Source organism: Nerophis lumbriciformis, linkage group LG11 (assembly GCF_033978685.3).
Source record: "Nerophis lumbriciformis linkage group LG11, RoL_Nlum_v2.1, whole genome shotgun sequence".
NCBI classification, from domain to species: Eukaryota; Metazoa; Chordata; class Actinopteri; order Syngnathiformes; family Syngnathidae; genus Nerophis; species Nerophis lumbriciformis.
In genome coordinates this window covers 53,386,148-53,399,473 of record NC_084558.2, presented here as the reverse complement: position 1 = coordinate 53,399,473, position 13,326 = coordinate 53,386,148, and the positions used below count along the sequence as shown (strand labels likewise).

At 43.6% G+C, this 13,326-nt stretch overlaps 1 protein-coding gene across 1 annotated transcript in view; it reads right to left on the bottom strand.

The window, feature by feature from the left end:
- LOC133610155 (uncharacterized) overlaps window positions 1-13,326 on the bottom strand; it is a 78,736-nt gene that overhangs the window by 23,238 nt on the left and 42,172 nt on the right. The window contains exons 16-21 of the mRNA XM_061966241.1: window positions 12,754-12,885; window positions 12,476-12,512; window positions 10,620-10,721; window positions 2,475-10,539; window positions 2,268-2,389; window positions 2,089-2,186 (exon numbers count right to left, since the gene is read on the bottom strand). Coding sequence (XP_061822225.1) covers window positions 2,089-2,186; window positions 2,268-2,389; window positions 2,475-10,539; window positions 10,620-10,721; window positions 12,476-12,512; window positions 12,754-12,885 — 8,556 coding nt within the window. The remainder of the gene's footprint in view (window positions 1-2,088; window positions 2,187-2,267; window positions 2,390-2,474; window positions 10,540-10,619; window positions 10,722-12,475; window positions 12,513-12,753; window positions 12,886-13,326) is intronic.

Here is a 13,326-nt window from a genome sequence, read left to right as displayed (position 1 = left end):
TTAATGCCCCCACTCCACATCTATTCCATAATTATCATCTCTTAAGACTGACAGAGTTCAATATTTATCAAAATGCTTGTTTAACCTATCAAGTCATTTACAGGCTGAATTTAAGGCTCTGTAGCTTGGTTCCTATCTACCATCCCCAGCATGCCCACAACACTCCTAACTTAGATTTGATATCAGGGAAACATCGTTTACTGGATTGTACCGCTCGAAGTGTTGTATGCAGGGGACCAAAGATTTGGAACCGGCTTAATGAGAACCTCAAGATGCTGTATCCATTCTCCAACTTCAAAAATAAACTAAAAACTTATCTATTAACCACCTATATTTAATGCCTCATGTAGGGTAGACTACTGTTGGGTTTTGCATGGTTGAATGAATGTATGTACCGTATTTTCCGCACTATAAGGCGCACCTAAAAACCACAAATTTTCTCAAAAGCTGACAGTGCGCCTTATAACCCGGTGCGCTTTATTACGATTCATTTTCATAAAGTTTCGATCTCGCAACTTCGGTTAACAGCCGCCATCTTTTTTCCCGGTAGAACAGGAAGCGCTTCTTCTTCTACGCAAGCAACCGCCAAGGAAAGCACCCGCCCCCATAGAACAGGAAGCGCTTCTTCTTCTACTGTAAGCAACCACCCGCCCCCGGAAGAAGAAGAAAAAACGCGCGGATATCACCGTACGTTTCATTTCCTGTTTACATCTGTAAAGACCACAAAATGGCTCCTACTAAGCGACAAGGATCCGGTTCATAAAAAGACGCAATCTCTCCATCCGCACACGGATTACTACCGTATTTCACAGCAACTGATATTCCTGTGAACCGCACTGTGGAACGGGAGCACGTACGGTGAATATTCGCACCACAGGGAATGAGAAGTCATCCTTCACTGTGGTTCTAGCTTGCCATGCTAACTTCCACCCATGGTGATATTCAAAAGGAAGACCTTGCCAAAAGAGACCTTTCCAGCCGGCGTCATCATAAAAGCTAACTCGAAGGGATGGATGGATGAAGAAAAGATGAGCGAGTGGTTAAGGGAAGTTTACGCGAAGAGGCCGGGTGGCTTTTTTCACACAGCTCCGAAGGCGAACACACCTTCACTAAGACAGGGAGACAGCGCCGGACGACATACGCCAACATTTGCCAGTGGATCGTAAATGCCTGGGCAGATATTTCGGTCACAACTGTGGTCCGAGCTTTCCGGAAGGCAGGATTCACAGAACTACTGGACAACAACAGCGACACTGACTCCGATGACTTCGACGAGACGGAACCGGCCATTTTGGATCCCACGCTTGCGCAACTTTTCAATTCGGACACCGAAGACGAAGAATTCGAAGGATTTACGAATGAAGAATAACTTCAGAAGGTGAGCGCTATGTTTATTTTGTGTGTTGTGACATTAACGTTCGAGCAACATTATGTTGCTATTGCTCCACACCATTTTGAATTTTACTATGTTTGTGATTGCACATTTGCGTACATTTTGGGACAGAGTTGTTAGAACGCTGGTTTTCAATATATTATTAAAGTTTGACTGAACTATCTGACTGTTTTTTTGACATTCCCTTTAGCGCAGCGTAGGCGCGGCTTATAATCCGGGGCGGCTTATTGGTGGACAAAGTTATGAAATATGTAATTCATTGAAGGTGCGGCTAATAATCCGGTGCGCCTTATAGTGCGGAAAATACGGTATGTATGTGTATGCTTGCTTTAGTACTATTATCTTGTGTTAATCATATAGCGTTGTTTTTTGTTTTGTTTTTTGTTGTTGTACTTGCTACCATGTTCCATCATTCCATGTATATTCCATCATTTCATGTATATTCTATCCTCTGGACCCCCTGTCAAAAGCTTCTTCTAGCTTATTTGGGGGACCCTTTCACGTACCAACATCTTTAAATGATGATATTTTACTACTATTGTATTTGTTATATGGTATTGTGAATAAACTTGAAACTTCGGTGAACAAATTTTTTGAACGACTCAATTTAAGGAACTGATTCTAGTGATTCAGTACAGTCAAAAGAACTGCCGATCCCATCACTAATGCAAAACTGCACTTTTACACTCCCTTACCTGGGTGGTACACTCCATTGCCGATAGCCCAATAGCACCCTCTACTGGCTGCACGGGCTCAGGCAAGATCTCTTGAGAACCAGGCGCTTTGACAGCATCTAGGGGCAACAATTGAAGATTTTGAAGAATGAAGGAAAACATATTCCAAAACAAACGTTCATAGTCTTGACTATTAAAACCTGAATCTGCTTTGGCTGCCACTTGTCGGGCCTGACGACCACTTTTTCCAAGGTTGGGTTTGGGTTTGACAAGTCTGCTTCTTCGAGTTGCTGTGGTTTTTGGCAACGGCGGATCGTTAGCGCTTTGAATGTAAGGTAAAAGGAAAAACATAAGTCAGCAGACAGTCGTGTTGATAACCTATCCTGCAATAAAGATATCGAGCTTACCTTTGAAGGGGCTGTGTCTCTGTCATCATTTTGTTGGTTTGTACAGTTTTAGAATGTTCCGGGACAGTATCTTGATGAAGCAGCTGTGTGTTTGAGGGTGCGGCAGCAATATGTTGGTCATCAGATTTCAAGTAGGTCCTATCCTCCTTTTTGTCCTGACAAGGAGCATTGTAGCCTTCTTCATTGCTCTTTTCTTCAGTTTCCATGACAACTTTCTTCTTTTTTTCTACAACTTGACATTCTGAGGTTATATTAAAGGATTCACCACCATCTTTTGACTGCGATGTTGAGCGTATCGCTCTAGCGGGGAACCTCAAAGCGGGTTTGACTTTGGGGAGGTGTTGCCGTCTTTGAATTGTTCCTGGAGTGTGTTTTGGTGCCTCTGAGTCAGCTTTCTTATTTGTATCTCTGGACGATGACAAGTCTTCTGTAGGCTGATATGCGAGGCATATTTCCAATGGCAAAGTGACACTTTGACTCGTCTCAGAGGTTGATGGTGATTCAGCTTCAACGCTTCTGTCGTCAGAAGATTCACACTTTAAATCGGATTTTGAGGCTTTTTCCAAATGGTTGCTAACTTTGTGAATTGTAGACTGGTTTGCATTAGCTCCAACTCCAACTTGACATTCTGGGATTATATCTGATGGTACCAAATTATTAGAAGAACTCTGAGTTAGTTCTGCATTAAACCTCACAGTCTCATTTGCAGGTCCAAATATTGCTTCTTTGACTCCTGTGTTTTCTTTTCTCGCATCCACCACTGGTAAACTAGACTCTTCCTGGTAAGTAAGTTCAACTGCCTTCTTCTCCTGAGTAGAAGTTAGTTCCGCTCTAGGTACCAGACTGGTGCTGGAATCCATGGATGGTGTCACAACTGAATCTTTTGGGCTTGGTTTCTCTGGGGAGAAAGTACAAGTTGGTTGTGTTTCTACTTTAGTTGTTATTTTTCCGGTGCATTCCAGATTTGTAGACATAATTGTTTCTTTTGTGATTTGAGGTTTAGACCGTGCACTTTTTGATATCTGTGAAAGGTTTGGTTTTGGTTTGACCCTTTGGAGTCGACTCCTCTTGGTGGGCTGAAATTGCGGGGGTTCGCTAGACCTCTGACATTCATAAACCTCTGGCAAGGTGTCATGACCTCCACTTTCTTGGATTGAACACGTCTTTGACTCCTGAGCTAGCAGTTCTGTGACTGCATCACCAGATGCTGCCGCTTTATGAGGACCAAATTCAATATTTTCGTCATCTGTGGGTTTTGGCTCACTGCTGAGCTGATTAGAAAGTCCAGTACTTGTCTTCACCTCACTAGAAGACAGTTCCTCTTTAGATACCTGAATAGTGCTAAAGTTCATGGCTGTTGCAACAAATGATGCAGAATCGGCACTTGGACTTGCTTCCTCAGGAAGGAAGTTACTTGTTGTCGTCCAAGTTGATTCCAGTTTTGAAGACTGACTGGTTTCATTTGTGGCTTGAGGTTTAGACCGTGCACATTTTGATATGTGTGAAAGATTTGGTTTGAATCGGTGGAATCGATTCCTTCTAAAGGGTTGAGATGACTGGAGTTCGCTAGAGTTCTGACCTTCATGTACCTCTGGCATGGAGTCATTATTTCCACATTCTTGTACCAAAGGCATGCTTGACTCTTGAGCTAGTGGTTCTGTGACTGCATCATCAGATGCTGCCTCTTTATTTGGACTACATTCAACCTTTTTCTTTTCAGCATCCATGGGTTTTGGTTCACTACTGAGCTGATTAGCAAGTCTTGTACTTGTATTCTTCATCCCACTAGAAGCCAGTTCCTCTGTAGGTACCCGATTAGAGCTCAAGTTCATGGTTGTTGTCACAAACGAAGCAGAATCGGCACTTTGAATTGTTTTCTCTGGAGAGAAGATACAAGTTGGCTGTGTTTCTACCTTACTTGTTGTCGTCCACGTTGATTCCAGCTTTGAAGATTGACTAGTCTCTTCTATGACTTGAGGTTCAGACCGTGTTCTTTTTGATATCTGTGTAAGGTTTGGTTTTGGTTTGACTCGTTGAAATCGATTTCTCTTTAAAAGTGGAGATGACTGGAGTTCGCTAGAGTTCTGACCTTCATGTACCTCTGGCATTGAATCCTTAAATCCACCTTTATGGATCAAAGGCATGCTTGACTTTTGAGCTAGTGGTTCTGTGACTGCATCATCAGATGCTGCCTCTTTGTTTGCACCATATTCAATCTCTTCAGCATCTGTGGATTTTGGTTCACTACTGAGCTGATCATCACATCCAGTACTTGTCTCTATCTCACTAAAAGTCAGTTCTTCTGTAGGTACCAGATTAGAGCTGAGGTTCATGGTTGTTAACACAGATGAAGTAGAATTGGCACATTGACTTGTTTTCTCAGGAGAGAATGTACACGTTGGCTGTGGTTTTACCATACTTGTTGTCGTCCAAGTTGATTCCAGCTTTGAAGAATCACTAGTCTCTTTCGTGGTTTGAGGTTTAGAACGTGCACTTTTTGATATCTGTGAAAGGTTTGGTTTTGGTTTGACTCGGTGGAATCGATTCCTCTTAAAGGGTGGAGATGACTGGAGTTCGCTAGAGTCCTGACCTTCATGTGCCTCTGGCATGTTGTCATTAAATCCGCCTTTTTGGATCAAAGGCATGCTAGACTCTTGAGCTAGTGGTTCTGTGACTGCATCATCAGCTGCTGTCTCTTCATTTGAACCAAATTCAAACTGTTCAGCATCTGTGGATTTTGTTTCAATATTGAACTGTTCATCATTTCCAGTACTTGTCACTATCTCACCAGAGGCCAGTTCTTCTGTAGGTACCAGATTAGAGCTGAGGTTCATGGTTGTTAACACAGATGAAGCAGAATTGGCACATTGACTTGTTTTCTCAGGAGAGAATGTACACGTTGGCTGTGATTTTACCATACTTGTTGTCGTCCAAGTTGATTCCAGCTTTGAAGAATCACTAGTCTCGTTCGTGGTTTGAGGTTTAGAACGTGCACTTTTTGATATCTGTGAAAGGTTTGGTTTTGGTTTGACTCGGTGGAATCGATTAATCTTAAAGGGTGGAGATGACAGGAGTTCGCTAGAGTCCAGACCTTCATGTGCCTCTGGCATGTTGTCATTAAATCCACCTTTTTGGATCAAAGACATGCTAGACTCTTGAGCAAGTGGTTCTGTGGCTGCATCATCAGCTGCTGCCTCTTTATTTGAACCAAATTCAAACTGTTCAGCATCTGTGGAATTTGTTTCTATATTGAGCTGTTCATCATTTCCAGTACTTGTCTCTATCTCACCAGAGGCCAGTTCTTCTGTAGGTACCAGATTAGAGCTGACGTCCATGGTTGTTGTCACAGATGAAGTAGAATTGGCACTTGGACTTGTTTTCGTAGCAGAGAAGGTACAAGTTGGCTGTGGTTTTACCATACTTGTTGTCGTCCAAGTTGATTCCAGCTTTGAAGAATCACTAGTCTCGTTCGTGGTTTGAGGTTTAGAACGTGCACTTTTTGATATCTGTGAAAGGTTTGGTTTTGGTTTGACTCGGTGGAATCGATTCCTCTTAAAGGGTGGAGATGACAGGAGTTCGCTAGAGTCCAGACCTTCATGTGCCTCTGGCATGTTGTCATTAAATCCGCCTTTTTGGATCAAAGGCATGCTAGACTCTTGAGCTAGTGGTTCTGTGACTGCATCATCAGCTGTTGCCTCTTCATTTGAACCAAATTCAAACTGTTCAGCATCTGTGGATTTTGTTTCAATATTGAACTGTTCATTTTGTCCAGTACTTGTCACTATCTCACCAGAGGCCAGTTCTTCTGTAGGTACCAGATTAGAGCTGACGTCCATGGTTGTTGTCACAGATGAAGTAGAATTGGCACTTGGACTTGTTTTCGTAGCAGAGAAGGTACAAGTTGCTTGTGGTTTTACCATACTTGTTGTCGTCCAAGTTGATTCCAGCTTTGAAGAATCACTAGTCTCGTTCGTGGTTTGAGGTTTAGAACGTGCACTTTTTGATATCTGTGAAAGGTTTGGTTTTGGTTTGACTCGGTGGAATGGATTCATCTTAAAGGGTGGAGATGACAGGAGTTCGCTAGAGTCCAGACCTTCATGTGCCTCTGGCATGTTGTCATTAAATCCACCTTTTTGGATCAAAGGCATGCTAGACTCTTGAGCTAGTGGTTCTGTGACTGCATCATCAGCTGCTGCCTCTTTATTTGAACCAAATTCAAACTGTTCAGCATCTGTGGATTTTGTTTCAATATTGAACTGTTCATTTTGTCCAGTACTTGTCACTATCTCACCAGAGGCCAGTTCTTCTGTAGGTACCAGATTAGAGCTGACGTCCATGGTTGTTGTCACAGATGAAGTAGAATTGGCACTTGGACTTGTTTTCGTAGCAGAGAAGGTACAAGTTGGCTGTGGTTTTACCATACTTGTTGTCGTCCAAGTTGATTCCAGCTTTGAAGAATCACTAGTCTCTTTCGTGGTTTGAGGTTTAGAACGTGCACTTTTTGATATCTGTGAAAGGTTTGGTTTTGGTTTGACTCGGTGGAATCGATTCATCTTAAAGGGTGGAGATGACAGGAGTTCGCTAGAGTCCAGACCTTCATGTGCCTCTGGCATGTTGTCATTAAATCCGCCTTTTTGGATCAAAGGCATGCTAGACTCTTGAGCTAGTGGTTCTGTGACTGCATCATCAGCTGCTGTCTCTTCATTTGAACCAAATTCAAACTGTTCAGCATCTGTGGATTTTGTTTCAATATTGAACTGTTCATAATTTCCAGTACTTGTCACTATCTCACCAGAGGCCAGTTCTTCTGTAGGTACCAGATTAGAGCTGACGTCCATGGTTGTTGTCACAGATGAAGTAGAATTGGCACTTGGACTTGTTTTCGTAGCAGAGAAGGTACAAGTTGGTTGTGGTTTTACCATACTTGTTGTCGTCCAAGTTGATTCCAGCTTTGAAGAATCACTAGTCTCGTTCGTGGTTTGAGGTTTAGAACGTGCACTTTTTGATATCTGTGAAAGGTTTGGTTTTGGTTTGACTCGGTGGAATGGATTCATCTTAAAGGGTGGAGATGACAGGAGTTCGCTAGAGTCCAGACCTTCATGTGCCTCTGGCATGTTGTCATTAAATCCACCTTTTTGGATCAAAGGCATGCTAGACTCTTGAGCTAGTGGTTCTGTGACTGCATCATCAGCTGCTGCCTCTTTATTTGAACCAAATTCAAACTGTTCAGCATCTGTGGATTTTGTTTCAATATTGAACTGTTCATTTTGTCCAGTACTTGTCACTATCTCACCAGAGGCCAGTTCTTCTGTAGGTACCAGATTAGAGCTGACGTCCATGGTTGTTGTCACAGATGAAGTAGAATTGGCACTTGGACTTGTTTTCGTAGCAGAGAAGGTACAAGTTGGCTGTGGTTTTACCATACTTGTTGTCGTCCAAGTTGATTCCAGCTTTGAAGAATCACTAGTCTCGTTCGTGGTTTGAGGTTTAGAACGTGCACTTTTTGATATCTGTGAAAGGTTTGGTTTTGGTTTGACTCGGTGGAATGGATTCATCTTAAAGGGTGGAGATGACAGGAGTTCGCTAGAGTCCAGACCTTCATGTGCCTCTGGCATGTTGTCATTAAATCCACCTTTTTGGATCAAAGGCATGCTAGACTCTTGAGCTAGTGGTTCTGTGACTGCATCATCAGCTGCTGCCTCTTTATTTGAACCAAATTCAAACTGTTCAGCATCTGTGGATTTTGTTTCAATATTGAACTGTTCATTTTGTCCAGTACTTGTCACTATCTCACCAGAGGCCAGTTCTTCTGTAGGTACCAGATTAGAGCTGACGTCCATGGTTGTTGTCACAGATGAAGTAGAATTGGCACTTGGACTTGTTTTCGTAGCAGAGAAGGTACAAGTTGGCTGTGGTTTTACCATACTTGTTGTTGTCCAAGTTGATTCCAGCTTTGAAGAATCACTAGTCTCGTTCGTGGTTTGAGGTTTAGAACGTGCACTTTTTGATATCTGTGAAAGGTTTGGTTTTGGTTTGACTCGGTGGAATCGATTCCTCTTAAAGGGTGGAGATGACTGGAGTTCGCTAGAGTCCTGACCTTCATGTGCCTCTGGCATGTTGTCATTAAATCCGCCTTTTTGGATCAAAGGCATGCTAGACTCTTGAGCTAGTGGTTCTGTGACTGCATCATCAGCTGTTGCCTCTTCATTTGAACCAAATTCAAACTGTTCAGCATCTGTGGATTTTGTTTCAATATTGAACTGTTCATTTTGTCCAGTACTTGTCACTATCTCACCAGAGGCCAGTTCTTCTGTAGGTACCAGATTAGAGCTGACGTCCATGGTTGTTGTCACAGATGAAGTAGAATTGGCACTTGGACTTGTTTTCGTAGCAGAGAAGGTACAAGTTGGTTGTGGTTTTACCATACTTGTTGTCGTCCAAGTTGATTCCAGCTTTGAAGAATCACTAGTCTCGTTCGTGGTTTGAGGTTTAGAACGTGCACTTTTTGATATCTGTGAAAGGTTTGGTTTTGGTTTGACTCGGTGGAATGGATTCATCTTAAAGGGTGGAGATGACAGGAGTTCGCTAGAGTCCAGACCTTCATGTGCCTCTGGCATGTTGTCATTAAATCCACCTTTTTGGATCAAAGGCATGCTAGACTCTTGAGCTAGTGGTTCTGTGACTGCATCATCATCTGCTGCCTCTTTATTTGAACCAAATTCAAACTGTTCAGCATCTGTGGATTTTGTTTCAATATTGAGCTGTTCATAATTTTCAGTACTTGTCACTATCTCACCACAAGTCAGTTCTTCTGGAGGTACCAGATTAGGGCGGATGTCCATGGCTGTTGTCACAGATGAAGCAGAATTGGCACTTGGACTTGTTTTTTTAGGAGAGAAGGTACAAGTTGGCTGTGGGTTTACCATACTTGTTGTCGTCCAAGTTGATTCCAGCTTTGAAGAATCACTAGTCTCGTTCGTGGTTTGAGGTTTAGAACGTGCACTTTTTGATATCTGTGAAAGGTTTGGTTTTGGTTTCACTCGGTGGAATCGATTCCTCTTAAAGGGTGGAGATGACCGGTGTTCGCTAGAGTTCTGACCTTCATGTACCTCTATCATGGCACCATTATCTTCACCTTTTTGGATCAAATGCATGTTTGACTCTTGAGTTAGTGGTTCTGTGACTGCATCATCAAATGCTGCCGCTTCATTTGGACTACATTCAACCTTTTTCTTTTCAGCATCCGTGGGTTTTGATTCACTACTGAGTTGATTAGTAAGTCCTGTATGTGTATTCTTCATTCCACTAGAAGCCAGTTCCTCTACAAGATTAGAGCTCAAACTCATGGTTGTTGTCACAGATGAAGAAGAATTGGCACTTGGACTGATTTTCTTAGGAGAGAAAGTACAAGTTGGCTGTGGTTCTACCTTACTTGTTGTGGTCCTGGTAGGTCGAGATGACAGGAGTTCGCTAGAGTTCTGACCTTCATGTACAACTGGCATGGCAACATAACCTGACTCTTGAGCTAGTGTTTCTGTGACTGCAGCATCAGATGCTTCGCTTTCACTTTTTTCAGCATCTGTAGACTTGGCATGCATGTCAAAAGTCTGTTTTTCAGAAGATTGACTACATTTTGCTATCTTTGAGGACGGTTCTTCAGAGAGGTCTTTCGACAGGTCAGGAGCAACACTATGGCTCTCCATGGTTGACCCTTGTGATGATGTTTCTGGTTGAGTTTTGGAATGTGCAGCTCTTAAGGCTTTGGCCAAGTTAGGTTTTGGTTTAACCTTGGATGAGCGAGCTATTCTGGTCCGTGTGTTTGATTGCAACGGTCGGGTTAGGTCATGATCTGAAACGTGTCTCTGTTCACAGCATGTCTCCTCACCAACGTGAGGTGAGGACTCTGCGTTTGTTGGCCCAACAGGTGCAGTTTCAAATGCATCCGTGACTTTCTGGTCTAGAGGTACAGACATAATTGGTGTGGAGGTGTTTTCTTCAATGAACTCCGCAACAATTTCCTCTTCCAAACGTCTACTTGTTTCATATCCACTGTCCGACGGTACGCCTGCAATTAAACACAAGAGTAAGACCTAAAGTACCAACACACTGCTTCTTCGGGGAGTGTTAATGTGACGGATATTTAACCTGTGATTTGACCTTGCGTGGTGTCTGACTGCGAGGGATGAGAGACATTGCCGATAGCCAGCAGGGTTTGAGCAGCCTCATTGTAGCTCTCCACCTCAGACACTGATGGCAACAACGTAATATTTTCAACAGAGCTGTGTTTAGAGTGAGTATGGCCAACTTTGTTTCAGTCTTTGTCTCTAACATGGCACCCTGGAGCCACGTGAGGGGCTTTAGGCCAATCTCCGATTGGTCAAAAGCCCCTCACGTGACTACCCGGTAGAGATGCGCGGTGTGCGGATTCAGGCGGGTGGCAGTTAAACCAATTCGGAAATATATATACATAGTTAAATGTTGTTACCCACATATGAAAAACGAGCAGGCACCTGCCGCACGCCACAACGGAAGAAGAAAAAAAAAAAAGATGGCAACGCCGGCAGCAAACGTGGTACGCGACAAACTAAAAAAGGGAATAGTAAAGACCAGGGGAAAAAAAGGCCAGAAAAGTTCAGCTTGCACTCGTTTTTATGAGGTTGTAAATCAGGATGATAGTAATGCTGGCTACGTGATTTGCAAGAGCTGCGATGCTGTTTATGTCTACGACAGTCACAAAACCGGGACATCTAACATGGTGCATCACATTTGTGCAAAACCCCGAACCTCCACAAACACCCTGAGCATGAGCAGTTTCGTCCGCCATGATCCCAGAATAGTGCCATCATCATAGCAGTCTGTCGGGCGCGACAATGACTGTTTCATTTCGGTCGGATCATAGTCCTCCACTCAGCCCGGTCTTTTGCCTTCAGCTGCCAGGTTGCAGTGTCGATCTTCAGTTCCCTCAAATTCCGTTTAACGGTGTCCTTGTACCGTAGCCTTGGCCTCCCTCTGTTTCGTTTCCCTTCCTCCAGCTGTGAGTAGAGCAGATGCCGAGGGAGCCGCTCGTGACTCATTCTCTCTACATGCCCGACCCATCTCAGGTTTGTTTGGGTTAAGATGTCATCCATCGATGGCAGTCCAGCACGACTTAGGACCTCTGTGTTCGGGATTTTGTCTCTCCAGGAGATGTCCATGATGGTCCGAAGGTGGCGCATCATGTAGGCGTGAAGTTTTCTGACTTGCAACCTGTAGAGGGTCCAGGTTTCAGCACCGTACAAAAGTGTAGCTAGCACAGTTGCTCTGTACACCTTGCACTTGACGCAAATAGAGACATGCCTGTTGTTCCAGAGTCTTTCCCTTAATTTCCCAAACACAGCACTCGCTCTCCCCATCCTCAGTTTGATCTCATCATCAAGCTTGGCATTTTCTGTCACTGTGCTTCCGAGGTACTTGAATGTCCGGCATTGCAAAAGTGGGTCTCCCATGACACAGACCTCCCCTGGTAGGGAGGATGTGGGCTCATACTTGGGTGGCTGGTAGAAGAGTGCCACAGGATGTTAAAACAAGATAGAACGCAGCTGCCTGCAGCAGTTTGAGTGGCGCGAGCGCACTTGGAGGTGCGCTCAGCGCGGCTCCCAGATGATTGCGCACTGGTGTGCGTCTGGGCCGTGACAGCGTGTCTCTGCTGCATTGGATCAGTCTCCTTTCTTTAACAGGCAAAAGCTTTATAACCTCACTAATGCCTTGCATCGTCTATATTAGATATATAACAACGGGTGGGTGCGGGCGGGTGCGGTTTTGATAAAATGTTAGTTCGGGTGGATTGGCGGATGGGTGACGACTTTTGTGATGCGGTTGCGGATGAAATAATTGCCTATCCGCGCATCTCTACTACCCGGCGCCATGCTGGGGACCAACGTTAAAACCAAGTTGGCCATACTCTCTCTATTCAACATTTGTGTTTGAAAGTAAACAAAAAGAAAAAAACATTCTCTACCTACCTCCAGCGTGCTCAGAGGAAAGTAAGTCTATGACATCCTGAAAGACAAACAAACCATCCCATGGTTGGCAAACAGGAAGCATACATTTGGCTAAAAATGGATCATAACACAAACTATTGAACACTGAAACTAAATGACACTGGATGAAATTAAAGCAAAACATCAACGACAGATGCGGGAAATAAAATAAAAGTATGAAAGTGTGTTGTCGCCGCTAGCCATAATTAGATGAAGAGGTATTTAGTTTGGTGTGATGCCCTTAAGCAGTTGACACTTACGACCAGAAGGTCCAGCTGATGCGCAGAAGTTTCTCTTGATCCGGTCTCAATTTGGGCCCGTTCGCACGACGAGTTGAGGCACAGTTCATCTTGGGACATGTCCAAGACAGACATATCCGCCAAGATATCGAGCTTTGCGGGACAATGGGAGAGGACGGAGGGGTGTGTGTGAGCCATGAACTATGAAATGCATGCTAAGACATACAGTGGGGCAAAAAAGTATTTAGTCAGCCACCAATTGTGCAAGTTCTCCCACTTAAAATGATGACAGAGGTCTGTAATTGTCATCATAGGTACACTTCAACTGTGAGAGACAGAATGTGAAAAGAAAATCCAGGAATTCACATTGTAGGATTTTTAAAGAATTTATTTGTAAATTATGGTGAAAAATAAGTATTTGGTCAATAACAAAAATTAAACTCAATACTTTGTTATTGCCAACAAAGGTTATATTACAGAGTTCAAACGATTACTATAGGTCTTTACCAGGTTTGCACACACAGCAGCTGGTATTTTGGCCCATTCCTCCATGCAGATCTTCTCGAGAGCAGTGATGTTTTGGGGCTGTCGCCG